The sequence below is a fragment of the Labrus bergylta genome, chromosome 6, assembly GCF_963930695.1.
Source record: "Labrus bergylta chromosome 6, fLabBer1.1, whole genome shotgun sequence".
Classification (NCBI taxonomy): Eukaryota; Metazoa; Chordata; class Actinopteri; order Labriformes; family Labridae; genus Labrus; species Labrus bergylta.
This window is the reverse complement of record NC_089200.1, coordinates 30,282,175-30,305,676: the sequence shown is the minus strand read 5'-3', so window position 1 is coordinate 30,305,676 and position 23,502 is coordinate 30,282,175. Positions and strand designations below refer to the sequence as shown.

At 40.1% G+C, this 23,502-nt stretch overlaps 1 protein-coding gene across 8 annotated transcripts in view; it reads left to right on the top strand.

Moving 5' to 3' along the window:
• Positions 1-5,185: 5,185 nt before the first annotated feature.
• The window catches only part of fryl (furry homolog, like), a 70,889-nt gene continuing 52,572 nt past the window's right edge, over positions 5,186-23,502 (top strand). For 2 of the 8 annotated variants that reach the window (XM_065956172.1, XM_065956173.1), the window contains exons 1-3: positions 5,187-5,636; positions 8,470-8,544; positions 22,677-22,885. In XM_065956172.1, the coding sequence (XP_065812244.1) occupies positions 5,408-5,636; positions 8,470-8,544; positions 22,677-22,885 (513 nt within the window). In that variant the 5' untranslated portion in view covers positions 5,187-5,407. Of the gene's footprint in view, positions 5,637-8,469; positions 8,545-13,016; positions 13,554-22,676; positions 22,886-23,502 lie in introns of those variants that run through there. The other 6 variants (XM_065956176.1, XM_065956171.1, XM_065956170.1 and 3 more) reach the window with 5 other exon arrangements.

Below are 23,502 nucleotides of genomic sequence, written 5' to 3'. Positions count from 1 at the left end.
AAGTCCTGATCTTTCTACTGCTGAGGAGGAGACGAGCAGCACAGAAGGAGACGGTGTGTTCATGAAATCCTCAGGGCACGACAAGACTTGAGGGAGTAGAGGATCGTCAAAGAGCTGCAGCTCTCTAACACGAGAACGACACATTTCTGCTGCTGTTTTAAACACACCTGGTGGACATTACTTTTCAAACAAGAGATTTCTCTCCGATGTCCCAATAGGTCTGTAAACTAGAGCTCAGGAAAATGGCACATGGTTTGTTGTGATCTGATCTTCTCTCCTATTGGACGTGCTGAAGTGACGTCACAGAGAGCTGCGCCCAAGTTGAACATGTTTTTACTTCAGCTTAGAACGGCAAGCACGACCTCAGCTCGGCGGGGTGCAGATACGCTCTTGCGCGGAGCAACACATAGACAATGAATGGTGTATCCTATCTGAAAGGCCCTTTAGTGTTGGTAAACATTTTAAAAAATGATTAATTAACATGCCGGTAGTGTTTCTTAAATCCTGTTTTTACACATTATCACGGCCTCTGGGAGAGGAGTGTTATCTCAGAACTTGTCAGGACAGAAAGTGGGATTTATTTTGTGATGCAGGGTCTGGTCAGGTCACATTCTTCAGAGGTGACAACCAAAGTTCTCCACGGGTTACCTCATGGCTGTCAGTCAGGACTGGACAGAAACAGCTTGATCCTTTGTCTCAATGTTGAACTTTGCATTTCCTGTTCCTATTTGCAGATGAATGACTCTGCTGGAAAACTTAACTTTAACGTTCCCAGACCTGAAAAGTCCAAGTAGATGGAAAAAGTAGCTTTGTGTTTCAAACAACCTGATACTGAAGAAGTGGTGGAAATGTGTCTGTCTATCATTATATTATCATTAATAGAATATTGTTGATGAACATCTCAGTGTTTCCTAAACACCAAGGTCACATCTTCAACACAAAGATGATTTCTACCAGAGAAAGAAAATACAAGTATTCAAATATCAGGAGCTCAAATCAATGATTCTTTCAAACCTAAAAAAGTACAATGTTCAGATATTGAAGAGCTTGTATTTGCTGATACTGAAACCAATAGTTATTCTTATCTTCTGAAATATTACAGCAAGGGTCACTTCAGAGATAAGGACAGGTCCTTTCTGAATATCAGAGGCAGCAGTTTTATTGACCTCTTCTCAGCCGTCAGTCCTCATATTTTACCGTGCAAACATGGATGCGTTGATCTCCCTCTGTCTCTTAGTCGCTTTGATAAGGCCCATCTGCAGAGGAACAAACAATATGTTGCAGCTGTCACAGCTTTTTTCGTAGTTGCTGGGTGGAGCAATCTTTTGAGCAATTAATGAATATTTTGTATCTTAAGGTTATTTACATCCCATATTTTGTAAAAGAAAAAAAAAAGTCCCAAGTTTAAAATACTAAAATGACCCTCTGAGTTAGCATTGCTATTTAATTGTAAACCATTATTCATACTGAGCTGAATCAAGGCAGACCCATACATACAAAATATGATTTTTTAACTTCATAATTATTAGCTTGGCATAAAAAGGCATGATTGTAGCTTTGAAGCTGTGGTAACTGTTTGTACCATGAGGGGGCAGTGTAACATTGTTGTTGATATTCACCTTACTTGACATGGACCTCAAACTGTTCTCTGACATCAAGTGGTGTAGTAACACTCTTGATGTTTACACACTTAGAGCAATCAAAGTGACTGTAGCGGGGGTTGTGCTGACAGTGTAAAGACCAGTCTCCCCCCCCCCAGCTGACTTCTGGGCCCCAGCCCGCCAGTTTTCCTGTTTTCCCCCTGCTTGAAAGCAGAACAAGGCAGAGGCGGGTGGGACCCAGAATGGCATAGGAACGCTGCACATTGTTCGCAGGGCTTCCTCTTCCACATTCCTGGGCTGATTGGGATCTGGGCCTCCTGTGCAGGAGTATTGTTCTAGCTCAACAGCACCGCAGACCTGGCCACAGCAAAACCACCGCTGCCTCCACCGACCATTGTGGTGTTCGGGCCCAGTGATGGCTATCTTTGCCTCATCAGTCATCCCCCCCTCTCTCTCTCCGTCTGTCTGTCTCTTTATTTGTCTGTCTCTCTGACTCATTTAGTGATTCTTACAGGATCTGCTGCCTCAGCCTCTTTGCATCTTTACTCAGGCCTTACACCTTTGTAGCAAATGATCCTCCCCATCTTTCTTTGGTGCCTGATAAATTCGATTATTTTGGTCTTAATGTCAACACTGGATAAATCTGTGAAATAATTATTAAGTATTTTAGTTTTTTATTGTAAATCGACTCCTGTTTGCAACTCATCTTTGTAGTTCTTAGACTTAATAATAAAGGTTTTTGATAGTTGTTTCATCACTGCAACAGACAGGTTTCAACTTCTTCTTTGTGGGGTTGTATAATGGATTTAAGAAGAAATTGAAACTTTGACAGCTTAAGATGGATCGAGTATTTTTGTTTTGTGAAAGTTACTTTGAGACAATGTCCTGGTCTGGAAAAAGTCTTCTGGAAGTTTGCCATCATATCATGTTGAGTGTTTCTGGCATTTCAGGGCTTTTCACTACATTGAATCTCTTAGTTTGTGCTGTGTTTCAGGCTTTGTGCTAGCTTTCCTCTAGAGGGCAGAGTTTTTGCAAAACTGCTGCATTTTTATTTATCTTTGCATTCTTTTGCTATTGACTTTTTCCTGCAGGCAAAGTTTAATTCTAGATAAACAGAAAGTCAAAATGAACAAATAAGAGTTTGTTTGTATACTATTTTCAGAAATCACATGGGGGGAAGAAATAGGGAGAGAATTGTGTTTTTCTTCTTTCCACATTCAGGCTCTTGACATAGTTTGTGTAAGGAAACAGTTACATCATCTGACTGAAACTTTCACACGCTGCAGAAAAGGGTGTAAGCAGTTCATTTAAAAAAATGTTCTTAGACACAATGGTCTTCACTCTGAGAAACATTTTTCTCTCTTTTGCATACGAATAAGAACCAACATGAGGAGAATACAACCCATCATATTAAAAACTGAATTAGTTTTAGGTGTTTATCAGGTTTTTTTCTTCAGACTTTGCATGAATAATGTCATACAGTTAGGACGGTTTACAAAAGCTTTAAAGAAAAATACTGTTTCACTTGCATACAATAAATCATTTGGTACCTTAAAGCAGTTCCCTTATTGAAAAAAAGTTAGAGTCCAAATAAAGATAAGTCTGTTGATATTGCCAGGCTGACATAGATCTTTCATGTCTTCGGCACCCAACACAGGGTCATTTCTTGTTTTTAATTACCAAAGATTGCATGCAAACTTCTGCACACTCTCAAATCTGCACAAAAACATGTGTTTCGGTACCAAAATGTTGCCACATCTTTCGTGCAATTCAGACAGAAGTGTGCAGAAGTGTGCCTGCTATTTCTGGTGGATTTTCTTCCTCTTCTACAAACATGTTTTATGAATAGGGATGTAAAGACGATATGATTCAAGATACGGGGTTCACAATATGATTCTCTCACAATTTATTTTACAAATTGAGACTGAAGACAAATTATGACAGAAATAGATTCCTTTAAGGGCAGCTAACCCGCTTGTTAGTGTGGTTTGACCTTTTAATGCTTTTTTTTTTCTCGCAACAAGGGGAAGGGATTGGAGCTTCTCATTGTGGTGTCAGTTGAATGCTGCATCATGTTTGTTGTGCTATTTGTGTAGTTACCTGTCTTCTTGCAATATTTGCACACAGTTTTTGTCTTTTTTCACCTCTTTCATTTTCTGGGGAAGCCCAAATGCTTCCAGACCTCCGATTTACAAGACGGTAGTGTGTCCTCAATTTCAAAATCTTGCCCTGCAGCTGCCAAGCGCCTCTGCTCTACAGCAGCTGACGCTCACCATATTATTGCGATTCAGTACCGATGTGAATCTTGACACTTTTGAATCGATTTATCACAATTTTAAGATTAATCTTTACATCCCTACTTATGAAACTTTTTTTTTTTAAGTTTGGGTATTGTAAATGATGTATATCTTCCATCATCATGCCTTTTTAAAGGATTACTTTTATTTTTGTTGATATCCTTTATTAATCCCTGAGGGAAATTCGGGTTTGCACTCTGTTATTTATAGGGACATGCTTCTCACACACATGCACAAACAGCACAACTAGACTTGCATACAAGTGTGTTGTTCATCTTTTCAATCCTAGTTGTGTGTGTCTGCACAGGACCAAAAATGATTAAATGTAAAAAGCTGTTAATTATCAATCAATGCTACACAGAGCACTGTAATATAATTATAGAAAAGTTGTAATAAGAGTAAAATAAGATCATTATTGTAGTTCTTGCATTCACAATAACGATTCTGCAGAAAAAGCTTAAAGGCATTTTAACAGTTTATTGCACACTTTTGCTATTGAGTCCTGGCTACGTTTGTGCTTGCATGGCTAATTAATTTTTGCGCTCAGTCCCAGAAAAGAGCAAATTGATGATTTCTTTAGGCAGTGTGTTTTTACAAGAGTCAGCATGCTAACGTCCCGCTCGCTCCTCAGCTCAGGGATATTTGGAAAGGTTTGAGTTTGCTGTAGGTACAAGCTGTGCAGCGGAGCAGAGCGCAGCAGTCTGTCATCGGCCCGTTTCACAGACCACATCACTTTTCTCATTCTGCTTCTGTTCATAATAGCTCAGCACAGTTGAGCACACGTGAATGCTGAAATGGGTGGATGCTTTTGTTGTCTGAGTGATCAGGAAGCATATATGTGTTTGTATACAAATGCTAACAAGCAACATCATCCCGACAATGATAAGAGCTATCAGTGAATGCAGGCAGCAGGCTTTAAGAAGTAGAGACTTCTTAAAGCGCATGTCAAGCTTCTCCCTCCTCTCCTCGCCTCTGTCGCTGGTGAGCAACACAAGCCAGCAGGGTGTGGCCTTGTGTCGTCTCTGTTGTGATTGGCTGCTGGCCCAGGGTTGTGTTATCTCCTGTGAAACATGTTCTAGTTCCACCCCTGATAGTGCCTGGCACCCACAACATAGCTCCGCCCACTTACAATGACATCACAACCCATGACAAAATGCCATGTCTGTTTGTTTTCCTAATTCACTGTGGTGCAGGTAGGGCTGCGACGTCAGAAGTTTGTCACTCACCGTGGTTAGCTACAGTAAACAGTTTATCCTGTACTAGTTAGTCCAGACAAACAGCTTCAGAAAGCCTGACAGGTGCCGTCTCTTCTGGGTTGTTAGAGCAGATCTCAGGGCCTGTGTCACGGACCTTTAACGTGTCACTGATACATGTTGACAGCAGCTGGAATCGAGGACTCCACTTTGTTTACTTGCTTGTCAGTAAATGGGGCCGATGAGGCAGACAGGTAGTTGGAGAGTGTCATGGCACAGGTTGTTCGACCACACACCTGAGTAAAAGTTGTCGAACATGGAGTTTCTGAGGAGCCTGGTCCCGGGGGTCCTTTCAGGGGATGGGCCCATTGAACATGGGGGGGTTTTGCCCAGGGACACCGGTCCACGGCTCCTCCGCATGAAAAGACTGAGCCTCCTGGCCATGGGACAGACCATCGTGGAGGATCTGGCAGGTCCAATGTCAAATCAAGATTCTGGGGTTGAGTCATCAACGCCGACCCGCAGTAAACGAAACCGTCTCAAAGGTAGATCTGCAGTCTGATGAAGCCGTTATCTTGACTGATTTTATGTTAAACCACATCATTCCATATGTGCTTCTTATAATTTCCATTCTTATGTAAGTGTGTGTCGAGCTGTGTTAACACAAGACCAATGTTTGGCTTAACCCCCACCCTTCATTTTTGCAAACATACTGATGTGGACATACACACTCACTGTTTAAATACCAGCGCTATACCATACTGAGATGTTTCAGTTGCATCAGATTTGGCTGTCCTAAAACTTTTACTTTTGATTTTTTATTATCAGTTCAGCGGAACAAAAAAACTTCTATCAGCCTACAATATTCTCATGTTTTACCTCTCAGATTCACATTAGTTAATCATAGTTTTCCAGGAGCGCCTGTTGTTAACTGGTCATTAAAACATTTTTGCAGTATTTTATTATGTTTTGACCTGGACTACGGATGTTTTCTTTAGGGTATGTCTGGATCTTGAGTAATCTGAGAAACAATCTGAGCTGTAGAGCATCTTAAGGATTCACATTGTTTTTTGTGCTGTGGCTTTATTCAACTGGTCCACCAGTTTTCATTTACTGGTCAGTTTGTTTTATAAAGGAGTAGACCTCTGCGGGTAATAATGGATGGTGAACACTATAGGGTTATTCTGAGACGAGTGATGTAAAGTTTACAGCCTGCCATGCTATTGGTCTTACTTTACTCTGTGTACATTAATGCTGTTAAAAAATGCAAGATGCAGATATTTAGTTTAAAAGATGCAGCTGAACTCAGTCTTCTCAACTTTGAGATGATAGTTCAAACTGTTAGGGAAAAGGAAGTGTTAGTATGGGCATCGCAGGGCTGGTCCTAAGAGCTATTTGACCAACACATGAGAAATATTTGCATTATTTCTGTAACATTAACCTCCCTAACAGATCTGTGATTTGTCAGGAGAATGAATAAATTTGCTGGTCTTGAACCGACCATCATGTTCTTCATTATTGTCAGTCATCTTTATCATTATATAACCTTACATCAGTATTTTACAGCAACAGAATAAACCCAACAGAACTGAGTAACAGGTCTTGGAGTAGGAAGGCGTCTGACAGATGTGTGTGATCGTGTAAACTCTCTACCATTCCCAAAGGTAACAGAGTCCTTGCTTGATTATAGCCCGTCACTTTCTTAATTCATTACCACAGCAGACTGTGCTAGATTATTTGTGGGATTTTTGCCTTTTATTTAATAGAACAATGGATAGAGAAAGAAATGGGAGAAAGAGAGAGAGTGGGGGATGACAATGCTGATAAAGGAGCCACAAGGCAGACCTGAACCTGGGTTGCCTGCTTGGAGGACTACAGCCTCCTACATGGGGCGAACCTATAGCTGCTAAGCCATCTGCACCCGTGTTCAAGATTTGTAATAGAATTCATTAATCTAAAAATAAATTCAACCATTGAAGTATCAAAAATGGCAGGGGGTTTAATAATCTGTTTGCCAAATACACCACATGAACATTGTGCTGCTTGCTTGATGTGTGTTGTGTGCCGTGTTTAGGGGATTGTTTGCTAACTAGTGGTGAACATGCCAGAGTTGTGTTGTAATGGCAGCTTTATTCGGAAATGTCTGAATCCAAAATATCCAAATAATGCTCCTCTGCCTCATAATAGGTGATCTATGTGTTCTCTTTTAAATGTATTTTATTTATTTTTTCAGAGGGTTGTTCTTCTGTCTTGAGTGAGTGTATACCAAGGCCAGTTTCTTGATCCATGTACATACCCTTTAACACCAGATGACCTCTTCAGTTTGAATGTGCATATCTAAGTGCCATTTAATTCAAACAACGTTTCTCATGCTTGCAGATGATAAAAAAAATGATAATGTAACAAAGAGTACGGTCCTGATTGATCCAGACCGTTTTGAATCGAAAATCCAATCGTGACCCCAAGAATCCAAATCAGAATCGAATTGTGAGACACCCAAAGATTCCCAGCCCTACTAATCAGTGACTCCCTGCTAAGTGCTTAGGCTAGCTCTTTAGCTCAGTAGAATGCCAAATAGAGCAACTAGAAACTCAGCCAGTCTCACAGATGACTGGACTAGACCCTGAAGCATGTACTAATTCAAAAAGAGACTTTGAATCATGAATCCAAAAAAGTTTTGAATCAAAAATAGATTCTGAATCGAATTGTGACCCCAAAAATTGAAATCCAATCCAATCCAATCGTGAGACACCCAAAGATTCCCAGCGCTAGTAATGATTATAGGTCAACACAGGTATAACCTGATCCCAGAGACTGTCATGGGACTCATGGGTTAGGCTCCACATTTTTGTGAAGAAGAATGTAGGTGTGAATTTGTGATGTAGGGAAATATGAGAAGTCATTAAAGATGTAATTAAAGTTATGTTTCTGTGCCCTCTTAACTGTACTCAACAGGAATTAAAAAAACAAGAGAAATATTATTTAACCCTCACTTAAGAGTTTAGGTTTTAAAATGACCTGTGCTTACAGTTTTAATCCTCTTAACAGATTGTGTGTGTGGATACAGTTGTTAAAGGTTTAGCAGGTGTGTGTTTACACATATGTTTGAGGTTAAGGCAGTCAGTTTGCATCGACAAAGGGGCGATGGCTTGTCTTCAGTCTCCCTGTACAGCTTCTTTGCAGCGCTACCTGTCAGAGCATGCTTGCTCCCTGTTTACTCATGGCTAAAGCACGACTGAGCTGTCCTGCCTGCTCTCCTAACCCAGCCTCTGAAAAGGACTAGACAAGACAGCTTGCTAGCCAGCGAGGTGATTTCTCCTAACCCCCCAAATTAGCAAGAACTGTTTTCATATCTTTCCTTTTCTCCTTCCCAACTAGGAAACATCCGTCATATTAGAAAAGTCTCCTTTTTTCATCGTGCTGCTGGTGGCAGGGGTCACCATGATGAGTCAGGTAATGAGAGATGTGTTGTGATTTCACAGAAGTTTAGGTATAGAAATATATACAGAAATGTTAGGGTGGTGTTTTCATACCTCAGGATAATTAGCCCTGTTTTTAAATCAGAGCTGAGTGCCACTCCCTTGTTGCAGAACTGGCAGAGCATGAGTTGGCTTTTAAGGTGGTGCCGCTCTTTCCTTCTGTCATTAGTCTTTCTTTGCACGCCGTGACATCACCCGGTCGCTCGATGTACAGCCGAGTTCCGAGGAAGGGTTTGATTGGGAGACTATTTGGTTAATGGGTGCAGCAGGGTTTCCTGTTTGGTGATCTGGGAGTGTTTGGAGCATGTGACTGAACATGAGTGTTTGTGCTGGTGGGATGTTTCTCTGCAGTGACAAGATGTGCATGTGATGTCTGTTTCAACTGTCTATAGGCTGTGCAACAAGACAGCTGGAAGGAAATGATTCATCAAGTTTCTTATATAGTTAGAAGCAAAGAGTGGTTAACAAACCCAATAAAGGTGCAGCTAAGGGGCAGACTCTAGTAGCTGGAAAGAAAAAGGCAGTGCATTGTTGTTAGGAGGGTTGTTGTCACCAGTCTAGAATGTGGAGCTTTGATATTTTAGTACGATACTGTGGTAAAAATCAACCAACAAAGTGCTGTTTCTGCATTCAGCTCCCCCATTAAATGCGTTTTCATAGTGAACACCTTTAAGACAGCTCTCATTTGAAGAAGTGCAATGAGTAATGAGCTGACCTTTCTGTACCTGAGTTTAATTCAGATTTCACTGGTGTTCTGCTCCGTCATCCTACGGGGACATTATGCTTCTGACCCAAGAATGACTTTTTGCTAAAATGAGTCAGTTCGACTCTTGGTTTCCAGGCAAATCTGAGCAATGAGGAGAACGGTGCAGTCATTAAGATTCAATGGGTCTGTGCAAGGAGTTTATTTATGAAGATGTTTCTGATTATTCAGAGTCTTACAGCTGCCAAGCATTAAATGATGTAATATAGCAGGAAACAATGTGTAAAAAAGGTTGTCTAAATGTGCAGAATTTGGTTCTTGATGATTGTTATGAGGAAGTATAAAAATTGGTTCCTGACTCCAGGGATTGTGTGGAAATGGAAAGCTGTGCGGGTTGTAGAGTTGTGCTGCATACCCAGACTTGTGCGATGGATCTAAATGGCGTGTCCTCTGCAGCCCAGGCACCACTGGGGAGGTCAGGGATTGAATTACAGCTCCTATCGATTATTGTTCCCACCACTGCCCTTCAGAGAGGCCAGGACAGGAAATGCATCCTCCAGCCTGTGGGCTCCTGGGAGGAGAATCTCCCCTAAACCGTCTTCACTGAGGATGACTAGTTGTCAGTCACTGCTCCCACTTTGTGAATGGAGCTTCCATAACTCGTCTTTGTTGTGCATTTAGTTGAGATTATTTAATCAGTGAGCTCTTCTTTCCTGGAAGTCAATTATGATGATGTTTATTTCAAGTCCTCAATTTACGTCAGCGCTGGTGGACAGTAGCTCTCAGCGCTAATGCTCCCAGAGATGATGCTGTCTGTTACTCCTCTGCATTCCTTACACAATAAAACCTGTTTACAGAAAACAGAGCCGTCACCGTTCTCTGCATGGATTTTAACTGGTTTGTTGATTAGATGATAACTTGAACTCTATTAAACTCTGTTTGATTTTAAGGTGTAAACATTCAGCTTTTTCACATTTTTTCTGCCTTCCTCGGACTGATTTCGAGTTTGAGCTGAAAGCTTCAGCTGGATTAATTTTATTTTGTATATAATTTGCATATGTACCAATATGCTGATGCTCTTGTATTGGGATGCAAATCTTAAATAGGAAATAAGGAAGTCTGGTAAATGATGGAGGTACAAAAATGACAAAAAAAAAGGTTGTGGCTCTTGGATGATCCGCTGAATTTTAGATTATCAACATAGAGTCTGAGCAGTCCTCCTGAAATGATCGAGATATTACAGCTCTTGTCACATCTACCACAGGTTTGGTTGAACTGCAGCTTCTTTTCTGCTCATCTGCTGTCTGCAGTAAGGAGCACCGCATGTAGGCTCTGACACACACAACACAGGAACACAAGGCATCAAGCACACCTGTTTACTTTAAGTGTAACACAACACAGTCTTTATGGTCGGGAACACGTGACCAGGTCGGTTCGACTTTTCTCATTCAACTTTCACTGTGTCTGCATTTATCAACAAATCTGTAACTTAATGTTAATAACGTAATCCCACAGTTTGCTGTAATCTGAATTTACCCACAGAACAGCCCAGTGTTATATCCTCATATTTACAGTCTATGGTTATATCATAATATAATCAGAATCAGATTTATTGTCCAGGTATGTTTATACACACAAGGATTTTAACTTTGGTGAACTGTGCTCTCTTATGTACAGGTACAACATTAAATATCAACAATAAACATAATAAGAAAAGACTAATATTAACATGACTAAATATGAAACAGTGCAGTGGTGAATAGTGCAAAAGATGCTGAAGTAACATGATGGTAAGTAAAATGCAGTTATGTGACAGATGGGTCAATTAACATGTCAATTACAGTATTTACATAAATAAGTGTGCGTATATTGATCATTTAAATTAAATAACATATATATAGATACATGTATATTCACAGTGACGGTTGATTTAGAGTCAAATTATATCCAAACACTGAAGATAATGCACGGTCCACTTTTCACTCACAACACGGACACATCCACTACATGAACAGTCTGTGAACATACAGGTGCGGATGCTAAATAAGCAATCAAGAGAAAGAAACATAAAATTTTTCCTCCAGTATTATGCATAACATGTAATCTTAAATGTTACGATTAGCCTCTGTTTTATGCCAACAACAAATGAGTGGCTGACAAAAGGAACTACAGAAAGTAGACAACAGCAACAGTTCAAACATATGCGACCCAAAAATGTTTCAGTCAAAAATGTGCAAAATTGTGACTTTATAATAAAAAGACAATCAAAATAATGGATTGCAACTCATCAGCAAACATAGTCTGATAAACGTCTGCAACGTATATCAGACGATGGTTGCTCATCAAGACCAATTTTAAATTAGTTCTGTCTTGCTTTTAAATTATGGGATTTTGTCGACACCATTATATTGAAATGTTTTCTGGTGATGTCATAAAAGAAAGGTGTAATTACAAATGTGACATTCTGAATGAATCTCTGCTGTTTTATGACAAGGCATCGTGTGACAGTTTCAGCCTGCATCAGGGCAGCAACCAGCCAGAGCTCGACAAAGCATCTGCTTGTGTTGTGTTTGTTTGCAATGAGCTCTGCCTCATTTTGCATAACTTGTGTAGTGGAGGACATGTGACAGAGGGAGAGACCGAGGGCGAGAGAGAGAGAGAGAAATGAACACCAAACTAAAAGAAGACAAAGCGCATTTGTCTTCTGCAGCCTTCCACAGCTCTGTTCCCCTCCTGAATATTTTGTTAACAAACTTAATCCTGCGCCTGACTACAAATTACTTGAAGTCATGTGGATCTTTTTTTTTTTTTTAAGTCTCTGCAAGAGCTGACAGCAACACAGGCTTAAAGTATCAGAAGAATCAGGTGTGTGGGTTTGTGTGTGTGTGTAACAGTCCCACAACCACAGTGGGCCTTTTTCTTACTAATGCAGTGTGTAGCTGTGTTTGTGTATCCATCTGTGTGTTACAATGCCTGGTAGCTTTGCACTGAGTAGTGATGTAATGATTATGACTGCACTGGGTGTGAACGGTGAGCTTAACAAATGGATTAGCTGTGATTTCTATAACGCAATCATCTGAGATGAAATGTCAGAAAATCAGGTGGGGAAATGTCTGAAAAATAATTTTGATCTTCGAGTTCAGCTTCATGACTCATTTGTTTGTTTTGAAGATGAAAATATGGCTCAAATAACCCCCAATTTTTTTTTAATGGCTATAGAAAGGGTCCCAATAGAAGTAAAAAAAAGAAGTTGTGTTGTCATTTATCCTCCCTTCTTCTTTCCCTCTGCTCTCCTTACATTTATCCTGTCCTTTCCCTCCTGCTGCAGTCGGGGATGACGCATCAGTATTGCTGCGGAGCTTACAGGAAGTGTTGTTTCGATAGGCCAGAGGAGAGGCAGCACAGTAGCCACTCTGACATGCGTATGCATCGCTGAAACACAGCCAGGGAACACTCGCAGCATTTTGATGACATCACCCACACTGTGCTCCCGCCTCCCTCCCTCCCTCCTCTGTGTTTGCTGTTGAAACAAGCTCTTTTCTCTCTCCCTCAGAGAGAAAAGAGCAGGCATCAGTAAAAGAACAAGTGCTGGCTCGGAAGAGGAGGGGCTGCCTGTGAGCGAATGGAGAGAGAGAGAGCTTTGGGGGGAGGCGGGGGGAGGCTGACAGTGCTAGTGGGCTAGGACTGGCACACACAAACACACAGGAAGAGGAGAGGGAATATTGCCGTGCATTGTTGAGACTTCTATTGCGTACTGTTCTGATTCTGTTTCTTTCCAACGAGGAGAAAAAGTTCTCACCTAGTTTTGTCATAAGCCTTTGTGGATTTTTCCATGCTTAAACAGGGATGAGGGACTCTGTGGATTGGCAAGTGGGCAGAAGGCGCCAGGGTGGAATACTTCTCTAACTAGCCAGGCTATGCTCTCTTTCCTCTTCTCGCAGCGCAGTTTCACTCCTCGCTGACCGAGCAGGCAGAGGAATCACACTGGTAGCACTTCTCTGGGACTCTTTTCTCAGCAGCTGCTCATACTGTCATTCAGGATGATGACTTTCATTAGCACCTGTGGAGGGTAGTATTCAAGGAGCAAATGTGAGAGACGTATATTTTCGAAAAAGATCGGATTGTTTGGGGGAGTTGTGAAATGAAAGTTTAAGGAGCTGTGTAAAATATTGTGCCTTCTGGTGAAGCCTTACTTTTAAGAGCCACCATGCTGAGCCTGCAGGATTCGGTCTTCTTTGAGATCAGCATCAAATCTCTGCTCAAGTCTTGGAGTAGCAGCTGTGAGTATCTTGCCATGCTTGCACACTACATGTTTACATACCACACTCGGCCAACAGACTTATCTACCCCACACAGCCAGCAGACCCGCTGCAGCATTGTCCATGCGTGCATGAGATCCATTCCATGCTTACAGATTTCCTATCTCCTCTCTGTGTAAGGAAAGTAGTTATTAATGGAGTTGTCAGGATGAAGGATTGTGTTTAGTCCGGGCTTGGTTGGGCTTGGTTGGGCTTGGTTGGGATTGTTTGATGTGCATGCAGGTTGCAGCAATTAACCTGTTTCTTCAGCCGAGTGTTACCTCGTCCCCCGTACTCATCATTGTTTCCTCTGGCTGCTGGTCGTCCCGCAGATAATGTGTCTATTGATAAGCTCCTGCTGATAAAGTACACACTTGAACACACTTTTACACTCTGTGTTACTTTGAAGTCGCTGACTCCTCCTTGCTCTCCCTCACTCTTTCCATTTTTATCTTCTTTTTTTTTTACCTTGATATCAAAATATCTCCTTTTTTCTTTGTCCTTAATAGAAGCACTCAACAATCCTCATCCCTCTTTTCTCTCTCCTCCTACTTTAATAACTCTCCTCTACGGTCCCTCCAGGGCAGCTAATGTTCCCCTTCTATTGATCCGTCTCCTGGTTTCCTCCTATTATTAGCTTCCCATACAGCCTATATTACATCCAGAATAAAAAATGTGCCGGCTTCCCACTCTCATGGAAATGTAGTGATGGACAAAGGTGGATGGAAATGAGTAGGGCTGGGACGATATGCCTTTTTTTCAGATTCTTGGGTGCTTTTTCGATTTGTATTGTGATTCTGAAGTTTTGGGAGTATTGGGATTCGATAGTGTTAATATTACGATTTTCTTTTGATTTTAAAACAAAATCCAAAGTCTTATCATACATTCAGAGAGTAATATATCCAAAAACAATTCACATCACACGTCAGTCTGTCTTTGTTTTAATTTAGAAGAAAAATTGATGATGAAAGACAGTTTGTTTCTTTGGACAACCCAGAGCATAGTTATGTATTATTTGGTCCTTTTTGGAAAGTGACAGTCATACATGGAAATAACTTTTTGTCTCCAGAAACTGATGAAAAGTAGCCCGTCATTTTTTGTGTACCTTGTGTTTGTTGCTTAGTAGCCATTACCAGCACACTTAAGTGATGATGTTTAGAAGGAATACCATATTCATAAAATAAGCAAGATGTTAGCATATTGTTAAGAGAATGCTGTTTCAAGGTTAAACCTCCCAGAGATGCACTACATCATGTCCAAACAGCTAAATGAATAGCTGCTGATTCATCCCTCCAGTTTACCTGTAGTAATAATACTAATACACTTGATGTTTGATATGGGTATGCATGTTTTGCAGCTGGGCTTGTCTTTACTGTATATCTGGATCAAATGCAGCTTTATTGGTGCCTCATGCTTTTGAAGTCTCTAATTTAATAAACCAGATTGTCAACAAAACTGTTAAATTGTACAGTAAACAGATCACAAGTTAGAATACAATCCTTAAACATCCGCTTCACAAACACGGACCAAACATTCCTCTTGTCCACAACCAGAACACGTGATCTGCCTTCTTCAACTGAGTTGACTGACAAATGAAAAAGAGATTATGTTTTGTGACGAAAGCACTGAGTCCTTTATCTAGGTACATATAATTGTATGTATCATAAATAAGGGATGTTCCCAGCTAAATCATTTCCTATTGTCGGTTAAATGGAAAGTTGAATTCAGTTTAACTGACTACTCTAAATTTAAGAAAACACTCAGGACTGGCAAAACTCATTCAAAATTGTCAGAAGACAAATGATGTAACTTGTTTTGTAGAGTTTGGCTTACATTAGCAGTGCTCAACGCCAGCCTCCTCCCCGCATGTTAATATCCACATGTCCGTGCTAAGCTTTATTACATATTGTGGTCAGTATGCCAGTTAAACCTGCATCATACAAACAACTTTATCTTTATTTTCTACATCAACATCCTGCCAAACAGTGCTGCTTCTACGAGATACACTGTGCTTGTTTACATTGGGGTAGTAGAGCATGGAAGGCAGGCCCATTGAGCTACAGCCAGTCTATGGCTATACAGTCCCAGCTAGTGTTGGGTGGTTTGAGCATAACATAAGTAATTTAATCATCTGTGTGGAGAGAGGTCGTCAGAGTACATTAGACTAATAACAAGCTCAAGATGTCTTTTGTACAGTATATGTTGATGTTTCACATCAGCTTTCTCTCTGTCCCTGTCTCTCCCTCACACGTCCATCGTTTGGAGTGTGTTGTGCAAGTTTGTACCTCATATGGAAATGGTGAGGTTTGGTCAAATTGGTCTAAATATTTTCTCGTATTTCCTCATGGTTACAAAAAGTGACTTCACGATGTTTGTTACTTTTTAGATCTAATCTTCTTTGATCAGTTCTGGTCTGCAATTTAGCTGTTTAGTGGCTCACTAAAATTTCTCTGTCAGATAAATGAAATGTGAAAAGTTGGACTGTTTTTTCTAAACACATTCAAACTACCAATTTTACTATTAGTGATGCCAAACTATTGAGGATGGGAAATGTGACGCCATCATTAGATGAAAAAGAGAATCTCACTTATTAGAAGAGCAACATGTAACTCTGACGCGTAGTGTTTAAAATTGGTACTGCAGTCAAAATTCAAAACATTAGAGATAGCTTTTTCCTCCCCACCCATCTCCCTAGAGTAGATGAGACACAGAAGCTTCAGTGTAGGTCAGGTAGAATCAGTTATATCTGAACCAAACTGCTTACCCGGTTCCACCGCTGCAACACCAGTTTGCCGGGATAACTGGTCTCATATCTGGCAAACCATGGGGCTTCAAAAAATGGTCGTGTGGAGGGGGTCTTAAAAACGCCTATACCTTCTTTGGTCACCTTCCTTATTGAAACTTAGGAGTACATACTGCACTTCAACATAGCATGTTTCCTTAATGTCCAATCATATAGTAAGGTCATTTTATGATTGAATTCAGATGTCTTGCATATCCCTTCTTTAAAATATTGTTTTGGATAATTTCAGAATTTAACATGGGTATGTATCTTTGCCATTAGCACAGATTCAGGACAGAACAGGTGCATGGATCATTTTTCTGCACTCCTCCCAGAATCAGCGCTACAATGATAGTAAAAGTATAGAAATAAAAGAGCGATATAAAAGATAAGAGAGCAGAAAAATGAATAAATATTGTGATCACAGCACCAACACAAGAAATACACACTGTACAAAAAAGTATGCTTTTTTTAATCTATTAAAGGAGTCACTGTACATGAAATAACAACTTCTATTGCACATGAGATTATTCACATCATGTTACTGAACACAGGATTATTTCCCCCCATTATATGATATTATATCTAGTAATTATTTTCATATCTTATATTTCATATCTGCCAAATATTTCTCATTATTAAGTTTTTGGATCCAGTAGTCATAAAAATTAAGTAACAGACATGAACTAAATCCAAAGTTGACCTTATACAGCTGCTTGTTTTGCACAAAGCCTACAATCTAAAGATTCAGTGTACACACTGATAAGACTGGAAACCATCAATGATTGGGCTTTTTTCCTAAGAAATTGAGAAATGATTGAATTATAAACAAATATTATTCTAATAATGTTTTAGATTTACTTTATTGTTTGAAATAAAATCTTCACAATCAGTGATTTTGTGGCCTGAATTTCTAAACACAATGAACACAAAAGTACAATTTTGAGACACCAAATTCTCAACAATTTCTGTCACTGACGGGTGCAAAGGTGCATAACTGTAACCGACCCATCTATCCAGAGCAAAGCATGGCATTGTTGGATGTTTAGCAAAGGGGGGGGGGGTGTTACTTTTCACCCTATTATGCCTCCATGACACTCTTCTTGAAGGAGAGACATCACAGGGGTGTAAATATCATGCTTTGGACAGGTAGTATAAATAGGGCTACTGTCAGTTTTGTCCAGGTGTGCTGGTTTACTCAAACACTCCACAGAGACATGTGGGTCATGCAACTTAGAAACCCAAAAGGACACCTGTGGGTGATGAAGACTTCGACATCTTTGTATATCTCTTAACCTGTGCTAGATGCTTTACCGGCCTTAACCCTGCTGCTCGCTCACTGTGTGGCAGAGACTGTTGTTGCCCACCCCTCCCCAAAAAGAAAAACAGAAGACAACATGGAAGACATTGTTTTTTAAATCTCCTGGACCAAATCAAAACTTAATTTGTAGCCTCTTTCAAACAAATTAAGAACATTCAAAACACATTAAAAGAGACACAGAAGAGATACAGGCAATACAAACACAATGATTACATTATATAATACAAAACTGAATGAGTAAACCATATAGGATGATCAACAGAAGAATGTTTATTGGAAGAAAATAGAATAAAATGAATAATACAATTAATTTTTAGGTAGTGCCAAAGTCTTTTGTAAGCTTAGCATCTAAACATTTTGCACCCGTCTAAACAAGGGCCTAACTTGTAACACCTACTCCAACTCACATCCATGCCCCCTCTCTTTCCAATGAATCCCCCTGATAATGAGTACACAATATGTTTCATCTCATCGTTTGCCCATGTGTTGTTCTGATGTCTTGGTATCATCTTTATGCAAATGAGCATTTCTCTGTTTGTCTTGACTTTTTCTTTAGAAGTGATATTGTTGAAGAATACACCAGTAGTAACTTGTCAGGGGCCGAGCATGTTGAGACACAATAGCAGAATTGGTACTGCCACACCACATAAACATTAGCAGTGATTCCTTTGTCTCTATCTGCACACACACACACACACACACACACACACACACACACACACACACACACACACACACACACACACACACACACACACACACACACACAGTGCCCTGCATTCCAACAGTATGTGTGTATGTGCTGTTGTTTCTGGTTGTCCTGACAGGGGAAGTGAGCAGGCGTTAGGGAGAGTTTTATTCTGACTGTGACAAGGTGGAGTCACTGCTATGATAGTTGTGCAATGTGTTTCTTAAGCACAACTACAGACTGTTGCAGAGCGGGGCTCATAGGCTTCTCCAAAACCAAACGTTTTCTTATACAGCTTTAAACACATTTCTATAAAAAACTACAGTTGCAGCACTGGCCATGTTTGAGGTTCAAATGGTCTGAATCACTTGGATACCAGTGTAATCTTGGACAGCAGACCAGGAAATTTGTATTTGGGCGGAAGACTTGGAGAGATTTGAGTAGGAAGAATAACTGAACTCTCCCCCATGGGAAATCAGAAACCAATGAAACTTGAGAACATGCCATGTTTCTATTCAGGTTTTTTTATTGTCATTTGAAAATGTTGAATGGCATCTATCTGGATAGATAGATCTTTATTCTCGGGCTCTACCTGACTTTAAATAATGTCTGTTGAAGATTTGACCCGCACACCAAACTTCTCTATCAGCCTTTCAGAGTCTTTCATCTTTCATACTGGATGTTGGCTGGTCTGCCAGCTTTTTGAACTGTTTTCAAGTTGTTACAAAGCTAGATGTACACTATGTAATCTGCTGGATTTTTGGATCTATCGGGTCTGTAGTTATGAGAGAAACAAGCTTAACTAAAGTTTGGTGCAGCTCATCTTACTGCACACTAAACACAGCTGAAGAGCGTTGGAAGAGCACTACTTTTTAAAGTTGTTTTTTTTTGGGGGGGGGGGGGGGGGGCTTTTTGCCTTTATTTGAAGTAAGTGGCTTCTCAGCTAGAATTCCTCCTGATGTTTTATATTTAATTAAAAAGCTTTGATTGAGCTTTTTTTTTATTTGAAACCACTTCATTCGTTGTGTTCATTTATGTTGAAATGATCAGGTCTGTCTGTTTTGGAGAGGAGACCTCTTAGAAAATGTTGATAGATTAATCTTAATATTGACTTTAGGTGCACAGCATAGTCATTTCAAACATAAACGTTTGTTTGTTTGTCAAGCTTGGTTTTTCATTTGACATGACAAACAAAGCATGCTTGAATCTTGTGCATTTTTGATTTGAGAAGAGAACCTGACCCGAGTGCCATAAATGGGTGTCTAGAGTTTCAGTTTCAGGCTTGTAACAGCAACCTTACATTTGATCTGTCACAGATATTCATACAGCTGGGTCAGGATGGCATGCACACAAACAATTGGCATATAATGGGTAGAAAAAGGCTTAACCCAGAAAAGGATGCCTTGTTTTTTTCTCTCTCTCGTTTTGTGGTTTAATGGAAGATCACAGTGTTGGGGTATTCATTTGTATGAACAAGTCTACAATCCAGCTGGCCCAGGGTGGGAGAGAAAAGAAGGATGGAGGGGGTGGAGCACATGGCACTGATTGGCTATTAAGAGCTGGCTATGTGACATCATTGGGGGTGTTGGTGAAGCACAGTAAACAAAGAGGGAAATGCTTGAAAGGCTCTCTGTGCTGCTGGACAACATGACCACAACACAGCTAACGCTCACTTTGCTGCCTGAGCCAACTCCCCACTTCTCATTGCTCTCTCAGAACACATTGACTGTTATTGAAGGATTATTTAATCACAGAGGTTAAATTTTACTTGAACTTTATTTAGTTGTTATTCTTAGGGGTGAGGAGGGGGATAGATGTCTATCGTTTACTGTAGATCAGATCTTGACTTTAGAATTTGAGATCATTAAACTAGATTGTATTTCATGCAAAAGTTCATAGATTATGTGTAAATATTTAGAAATGGTAGTTTGTCCTACAGTGTGATAACATTAATCTTTGATCTAGTGTTTGTAGGCGCAGTATTGCAGAGCTACACAAACACATAAAAACACAAGTATGCAATCCTATGATGTATCTACGGCATACATTCAATGCAGAAGTATTAACCAGGCTTTATGCATGCCAGGATAAAAGACTCTGGATTGTGCTCATAGTGAATTTAACAACTTAATGATTTAAATTATGACTATTTGATTGTTGTACTCGGAAGCTAATAATGTTATCAAATGTAAGCAGATTTATAGAGGTCTTGTTGTCAGAAAATGGGAGGAAAGTCTTTTGAGGCCAGTATGCCTCACATATTGGCCCCGTAGTTTTAATGAGAATTTGGTCACCTTGTAAAACTGGCTTCAAAGTTTGGCACTCTTCCTGGAGGCTTGGTAAATGTGTGAATGGAAGGTAAGCCCTGTGTGTAAACATTCAGGATCTAAAGTCTGACAACAACAACAACAACAACATTTAGAAACCTTTCTTCATCATTGTGCAAAGTATGTCTCAATGAGCATATTTATTATTTATGAAATATCAAAAAGCTTCATATCCGGGCTATGAATGCTTCTCCTCAGCTGAAAAACGTATGTCTTCCTGCACTTCTGCTCCTCAATTGTGTTCATTGTATCAAGAATGCACGAGTGTTTCTGTGACAACCAGGAAGAAACAGAACAAGGCTTTTCCTGGGAGGGAATGAGGTAAAGGGTCAGTCACTATTGGCTGGACCTGAACCATTGTGAACTGGACTGGAAGTTGTGTCCCAGCTGGAGCATAAATCTCATGAGCACTATTGAATGTTATGAAGCCTGGTTAATTTGAGTAGACAGAAACTTGGCTGAAGAAGCAGAGTCTACCTGGACAACAATGTCATCATGATGACTATGCAGTTTTCACACTTTTCATTTTTAGATTTAGATAGCAACTCATACAGATCTGTTACTTTGGTGACTTTAAAGACTTTTAGTTTGAGTTTGTGCTAATATTAACCTATCTATTGATACCAGGTGATTACATGTGAGTGATTAAGGTATGATAAACTGCATTTATAGTAGACATTTATAACTCTGTGTATGCCTTTTGCACATGCTTTACAAGTTGTATATTTATGGTTGAAAAAAAAGCAAACATATGCTGCTGCAGCAAGATGTTGATTATTGGCTTAATAGGAATTCATTTTTAAAGAATCAGTGGATCATATTCCTACATTACAAGTCTTTATGGTCTTGTACATGTGATATAAATCTACCCTACATGGCATTACAAGTATAAAGATGTCAGAACATTATATGTAACATCTTCTTACAAAGCTCTTGGCTCTCTGTTTGCCATCTCCCTAAAGTCCAAACCCTAGAAACTTAAAGTTTGCTTAGACTATTTGAATAGGATGACCAAATGAGCTGAGCCACATGTAAATGTGCCTGAGAGCTCAGGTCTCTCTAAGTGACCTTAGATGAATCAGGAAGCAGCTTTACTACAGCTGAAGAAGCTCTGCAGACTCGCCAGCGTTACCTTCATCATCACCTTACTTTCTTCAGTCTTTGTGTGTAAGTGTGTTGTTAGAATTTGAATTGTATTTTAAAGGCTACTCTAAAAAAGATTAACAAACCACGTTTATTGACTATACAGCTGTAGAGAATGTGAGAAAATGTGATGTAATTGGCTCTAAATAAGTGTAATGGGATAAAGCCAAGAAATTGCTACTGCTTTTCTTTATTAGCTGTACAGCAGGGTTACCAGAATTTTAAACTGTGATGAGATGTTAGCAAAAATCAACAAATCAGAATCTGTTTTGATACCATGGCTATAAAACTAGAGGTCCAAGGCACCCACAATTATTTCTTGTTTTAATTACCAGAAAATTAATGCAAATTCCTGCAGGAGAACAGTGTTTTTCGTACCAAAATGTTTCCAATGTATCTTTGCAATTGAGACCGTGCTCGTGGCAACTTTAGGTTAAAAACATGACTGAAGGTCTGCAGTTTTCTTTAAAGCTTTGGTACTTTTTAGTGCTATGGATGGATCATCACAAAAACACATCATAGAACACTCTTTGCAAAAGAGTTGAACCATCATGTTTTTATTTTAAGAAGCTGCACCTGGTGATCTGTTAGACTTCGTAATCTATTTCTCCTTATTCTCCTGTTCTTCATCTAAAATAGCAATATCGTCTCAACATTTCTCTTCGGCTCAGTTCTGCTTAGTTCAGTCAATTTGCCTCTTAAGGAAATGTCTCTGCTCCTGTTTGGATAAGAACTGTAGCATGACATGGCATTCTTCACCAGAGTGTTGTTCTCGTTTTGACCCTGCCGCTTTGCCTCCCACTGTATTATTTCCTAACCTCTACCCTCTGCTCTCTCCCCACAGCTTCTGCCCCAGTCAGCAGCAGCGTGAGTAGACGCCGTGCCCCCTCCTCGGTGACTCCCCTCTTGTGGGAGAAACACAACATCGCCGCCATGTCGAGCATCACCATCGACCCCGAGCTCAAGCCGGGGGAGTTTGTCATCAAGAGTCTATTTGCTGAGTTCGCTGTGCTGGCGGAGAAAAAGATCGAGATGGTGATGGCTGAACCGCTGGTGAGTCCACAGGGGGGTGGTGGTGGTGGGGGGGGGGGGGGGGGGAGGTGGTGTCAAGAAACACAGGAAATGAAATTCAATACGCAACACGTGATGTGAAGCACTCTGCTGAGATAACCTCCTTTCTTTTGCAACTAACTGCCGTGCCTTTTATCTGCTCAGGAAAAACTGAATGGTTTTTTTAAAGGAAACAGACAGGAGAGGCACATGAGCTGTATGGATGATTAAAATACTGAATTGACTGCCATTTCACTCGTCTGTTCCTCCAATCAGTTTTCTCTATTCAGCTTAGTTGCTCTCCTTTACGTGATGGAGGGAGCGGTTGATTTGGCCTAATAATAAACCCACAAGTTTTGTCACATCACACCTGACAAAAGCAGTACTTTAGTTACATTAAGTGGGCCGATCACAATTATATACCTGTTTTTATTTTTTTTTATTTTTTAAAGAACAAACAAATAACACTAATATAACTCACTTGTTGATTAGTCTGCAGAGTTGTTGACGTTTGAGTTAACCTACTTGCAGGTGTTTTGTGTGTGTGATATAAACTAGTATCCATGGCAATGTGAAACACCACCATAACTTAACCAATCACTTTTAATCATACAGATCTG